Below are 6,000 nucleotides of genomic sequence, written 5' to 3'. Positions count from 1 at the left end.
CCCTCTTGAACCAACCGAATCAAGAACAATATCTTAAAGTGTTGCTTTCATACACAGCACACTAATACTGGTTATGTGGTCTGTCATTAACTCTGGATTAAAAATACATGTATAAGTAAATTTTGTGGGTTTTAAAGATGCATTAATCCCACCATGTCTGTCATATTTGTAAAGACTGCTACTATTAAAAGTATTTTGGTGCTTTCTAGAAATTTTGATGACCACATCTGACATTCTTTCTAGAAATTTTGATGAACACATCTTCTGACATTCTTTCTAGAAATTTTGATGACCACATCTTCTGACATTCTTTCTAGAAATTTTGATGAACACATCTTCTGACATTTAGGTTTCCCACAAAAACAAACTGCTTTGTGTCAAATATGTGTAACTAGGTTTGTTTTTTGTCATGACATGTATTTACTATGCAATTATTCTTTATTATTACTGGTATTTAACTATGTATGTTTTGTTTTTTTATTTATTGAAGTTAAACACAAATAATAAGAAGTTTTTGGATTTCATCTTTTATTTATCACAGTTTAATCAAAATAATAAAATATATTAACAAAATAATAATGAAATTAAACAATTACAATGTCAAATTAAGAACCATAATGGTAGGTTTAAGTTACACAGCAAGACAGTAATTGGACACCATATTTAATTACAGCACTAATTCAATGACAAAAATGTTTTCCTTTAGTACATTAGACCTCTAAGTTTGGCAAGATGGAATAACTTTCAATCAATGAAGAAATGAGGACATGTCAACTAAGGTACTTTTGTATAACTGTCATTTTCATTTTATGAAAAAAATGACATCAGTTGCTTCTTGTTTATTTCAATCAACTGTTACATGCCTTAAGTTTACACACCACCAATTCAACCAATGAGCATTTGGAACGTACACAAAAATAGTCCTACGCAGAAATTATCTTCTGTTCCTCATAGTACTGTGAAAAAAGTTCTCATTTTATTTCAAAACTTAAAACTGTTTCTGAAAGGAAAAAGACATTTCTGTACATTTTATAAGTGCATTTTTTCTTCTTGTGCCGTAAAGCCTAATCACCATTAAGATTTTTAAATATACCCCTATCTTGTGAAAACACTCAGATTTCCCATGCTATTTAAAGACCATTCACTTGACCAGTGCTGCACTGCAAGTCTGTTAACTCTATATGCCATTCTGAGGATTGTGAGCTGACACATGTAGAATTGTGCTAATATACAGTCTTCTGAATGTTAAAGTTTAAGGTATAGTCCAGAGAAGCCATTGAATATTGTGAAATTAGAATTGAAACCTACGGGAAGTGGAATTAGTGGTTTCCAGCCTTAAACAATAAAATATGGTCAAATACAGTCAATCTCCTGTCAATCAGACAATTAACATTCTTTTCCCGTCCTAGTTGTCACTGAAATATATACCAGCACAGTAATTATAGTGAGATACAATCAGTATATTCACATTAACACCCTTTACTTTATTTTCATTCCTCCTGTTAAAAGTCTGTTAACCAAGCAATTAAGAAAGTGACGTAAGATGATAGACCAATCATTTATAGGTAAAATTTTTCCTGTTTTGGGATATGCTTTGCATGGAGTTTCAAGTTCAAGGTTTTAAGGAGAAATTTATAGTTTAAATTGCAATTTTAAACACTGTTTTAAATTTCAAACTGCACTGTGAATGATCCAACACATACCGTCCCACAACAGATCAGAACACATACTGTCCCACAACAGATCAGAACACATACAACTGTTAGACTTAAAGGGCATAAAAATAAATATTAAAATTTTGATTTAGAAAGTTTGTGTGAAGATGTACAGAATAAAGGATTAAAGAGCCAGGCATGCCTGCACACAAACCACCACTTCAGGGAAATAAATGATTTAGTATCAAACACAGGGTCCTAGATTCTACTCCAACAGGGAAACAAATGGACATCCCCTATCAAGCCACAACACTAATAGGCATCACATATCCAGCCACCACACTTATCAAAATCCCATATCAAGACACCACACTTATGGGCATCCCTATCCAGTCACCAAAGTAATGGGTAACCCCTATCCAGCAACCACAATTTAAAAACTCCTTACGCATCCACCACTGGTGTTGACAAAATTTATCTTTTTTTTAATTTTTAACAAGTTGATTTTTGGGGGTGTGGTCTCTTTGAACCCTAATAACTTAAAAACTAAAAGAGATATCCGAAATCTGATTGAAAAATGCAGGCAGAGACCAATAAAAAAAATTCTCAAAATTGGACCAAAAATAAACAAGTTATTATCTTGACATCAGGAAAATGCATATTTCTGGCCTCCCTTTTTGGCTCCTAAATTCTGAAAAGTTCTTGTCTTTACCCCCAAAATCCAAGTCTGACCATTGTGGTACAGACTAGTGTGAAACAATATCATTGCCATTCCTATGCTTTGACTGGAGTTTTAAAGTTGAAATCTATGAAATGCTTGTTTTAGGCCCTTTATCGCTCCTTATTCTAAAAACAGCTGGGGCTATAGCACCCAAAATCAATACCAGCCTCCCTTTTGTGGTTTGAAACCTTGTTATAAAATTTTTAAAAAATCAACCATTACTCGGGTTATCGCACGAATAGCAAATTGTGATAACAACGACAATGACAGGGAAAAAGACGACGACAATGTCATACCAATATACAACCGCAACTTTTTTGTGGTTATATGAAAACTTTCTAAAGATAAATTACAGAAACATCTATGGTAAACACAACATCAGCAATATATACCATATACGTGTTTTTTGGGTTTTTTTTCAGAGTGGAAAATTTCATGTTTTCCTAAAAAACTGGTTGAGGTTTTTTATTGCATAACATAATTTTAGTGGCAGACAAAGATAAGACAAAGATGAATAACTCTTTTTTATCTTCATAAATATTTCATGTGATTTAATTTTCAAATTCCAAATTTGACCTTGAATAAAGCAAAAATTAAATTAGCACTTAATATGAATCAAAATACAGCAATAACAAATAGCAAAGCAAAAAAAAATATTTAGTACTCACAAAATCATTACATAAACCCTCAATACAATATATAGTTCACACATATTGATACATGTAACAGTTTTAAATCCATCTATCTGTTAGAAAGAGTTGCCCATACAAAATGGATACCATCCAACTGAGTTTATGTCAAAAATATTGGTTGAACAAAAAGGTTACTTAACAATCAATTACTGAAAGTTATATATAGAGGTAGACCTAATATATTTTTTGAATAAATTTTACTAGTTTCTCTCAAAGATGGCCCTAAAAAAACATAACCGACTTAATTTAAAGATATAGGTGATTTTTTATACACTCATATAGATTCTGTAATTTCTCAAGCTACCAAAAAAAAATGGTATAAAATTTCTTTAAAATTTGTATTTAGAGTACAGTATCTTACACACTTACATATTTCAAAAAAGAAAACTGGGGGGGGGAAGCACAAAATTTTTCTTTTGTAATATTACAAAAACCACCAAAATTCCCAGTACTTTTTTTTATAGAATATTATCCCGTCAATTATCTTCCCCTTGAAAAAAGTTTTTTCAAATAAATCTTTGTATTAATTTTACTTTACATAGTTTTATTAAAGTATATCTTTTAAAATAGTTTAAATCATTTTTAATTATTCTAACAGAATTTTCTTGTTGAAAACATACCTCTGTATGATTTTGCAAGATAACAAGAAAGAATGCTCTGTGTAATAGGTATGATCAACAAGAATTCATCATATCTCAAACTCAACATCCAGAAAGCTAACAAAGAGAATGTCTTACCTTCCTATATAATTTTATTGATCTGTAAAGTCATTATTAGATGACTACGAAATATTGAGTTGGCAATTTTTAATCAGACTGATCAAGCAGTTCATCCCTTTTAAGTCAAAATATAATTATTTAACATTGAAATTAGACATACCTAATATTCTTGTCAGATGATCGAAATAAAGTTTAACATAATGTAAAACTAATAAAAAATTCATACAGTTATTTCATAATAAATCACATGATACAACCCATAAAATCATTTGACAAATCTCACTTGAATATGATGTGATAAGTTGGGTAGGCCTGGCAGTCATGGAATATAACAAACATGACAGGGTTACTAGGGTTGTCAGTAGAAGAATCATAGGTCATTCCACCATAAGACTTCGTTGGTAAGACCTTCATTCCACTGTTTCCCTGGCAAGGTATACCAGTGAGGACTTGGACAGAGAATATATGACAACCTCCAGTCCCAGGCTGACAATAACCAACAGAATAACCAGCATTCACAGCAAAATACACTCCAGCTCCCAATGCTGTACCTAGTATTGATAAAAAAATATAAATACACTCCAGCTCCCAATGCTGTACCTAGTATAGATCAAAAAATATAACTACACTTCAGCTCCCAATGCTGTACCTAGTATTGATAAAAAAATATAAATACACTCCAGCTCCCAATGCTGTACCTAGTATAGATCAAAAAATATAACTACACTCCAGCTCCCAATGCTGTACCTAGTATTGATAAAAAAATATAACTACACTCAAGCTCCCAATGCTGTACCTAGTATCAATAAAAAAATATACATACACTCCAGCTCCCAATGCTGCACCCAGTATCGATAAAAAAATATACTACGGGTAAATTTACATTGGAAAATAGTTTATGTGTACTTAACCTAACTTCCATTTAAAAAAATCATGTACTGGTTGTAACACTGATGTTTTCATATTAACTCTGTACAACTTTCATAATGATGTACCCCATCTTCAAGAAAAAAATTCAATACATATAAAAAGATTTATAACTGAAATATGCATGCCCTATCCAGAGTGGGATAAACTAATTTACTAATCATACAGTAAGGCAGGAATCCTTTAGACTTAAAATTTGTGGAAATCAAGATTTCATGCACACTACCTGGGAAGGTGAACAATGGGTAGTCAAATGAGTCAAATGTACAGATTTGGGGCGTACAGCTGAATTATTATGAGTGCAGATGATAATAAAAAATGCTGATTACTGGTACTTTGAGATAAATTAGTTATCTACTATATTTACTATTTCAAACATGCAAATACAGTTATTTTATCATATATATAAGTTTCAAGTGTGCTGGATTCATTTTAATGACAATTTTAATTACAAAAAAATGTATTTTGAACGGAAAAAAAAAACAAAAAAAAAACACGGTCGTAAGGTGGTGCATTCAATATGTAGTGAACAAACACAGCAGATTATAGCAAGTAATATAGGGATAAAGTCTAATATTTTTCTTATCTGACTATAGGTTTTGTATTATTTTTTTAACATATTTTTGCTACAAGTTGGAATACTATTTTATGGTTTGGTTTTGTTATTATAGAAAGATGTAAAAAGTACACTGTTTTCATAGTTTGTGAAATAACTGTTGACGTTGACAGGGTTACACTGAATTTTCTACATTGATACCCCCTAGTTCCATAATCCTCATTAATAATTTGCTTTTTTATAGTAAAGCTTAAGATCAAGGCGAATTTGTATTCAGAATTGGGGCTGATTACTTTCAAATGTAATTGATTACATAATGATTACATCGGGTAAATCTATAATTGATTACATATGATTAATTTTGTCAAAGTAATCATGATTGCTTCAAGATTACATATGATTACTTCAGATATTTCCACACATGAATTTAAGAAAATAAATTTACTTCATTGGCATAGGTAATGCAATGACATATTTAGCAAAATAATTTATATAATCATAAAGCAGAAGAAATAATAAGAGTATCATATACATAATTTCAAAGCTGTGATAAATATGATATTGAAAATTTTTATTTTACTCTTATTAGTAGACCAAATATATTTCACTTTAATCAGTAAATTATGTGTCTGTTTAAGTTAGGTGACAATTTGACAAACAATTGTATAGCCTCAAGGAAATTTAAAATACATACAACAGCATTGAGAAATATGTTTGTATTGTACATTAA

General features: G+C 30.7%; 1 protein-coding gene across 6 annotated transcripts in view; it reads right to left on the bottom strand.

The window, feature by feature from the left end:
- Positions 1–511: 511 nt before the first annotated feature.
- The window catches only part of LOC148622730 (protein mono-ADP-ribosyltransferase PARP14-like), a 42,345-nt gene continuing 36,856 nt past the window's right edge, over positions 512–6,000 (bottom strand). For 5 of the 6 annotated variants that reach the window (XM_088572865.1, XM_088572864.1, XM_088572866.1 and 2 more), the window contains one exon: positions 512–4,338. In XM_088572865.1, the coding sequence (XP_088428991.1) occupies positions 4,067–4,338 (272 nt within the window). In that variant the 3' untranslated portion in view covers positions 512–4,066. Of the gene's footprint in view, positions 4,339–4,402; positions 4,486–6,000 lie in introns of those variants that run through there. The other variant, XM_088572867.1, reaches the window with a different exon arrangement.

This window comes from Perna viridis, chromosome 3 (genome assembly GCF_037379345.1).
Source record: "Perna viridis isolate PV_CMFRI_1.1 ecotype Kerala chromosome 3, ASM3737934v1, whole genome shotgun sequence".
Classification (NCBI taxonomy): Eukaryota; Metazoa; Mollusca; class Bivalvia; order Mytilida; family Mytilidae; genus Perna; species Perna viridis.
This window is presented reverse-complemented; position numbering and strand designations above follow the sequence as displayed.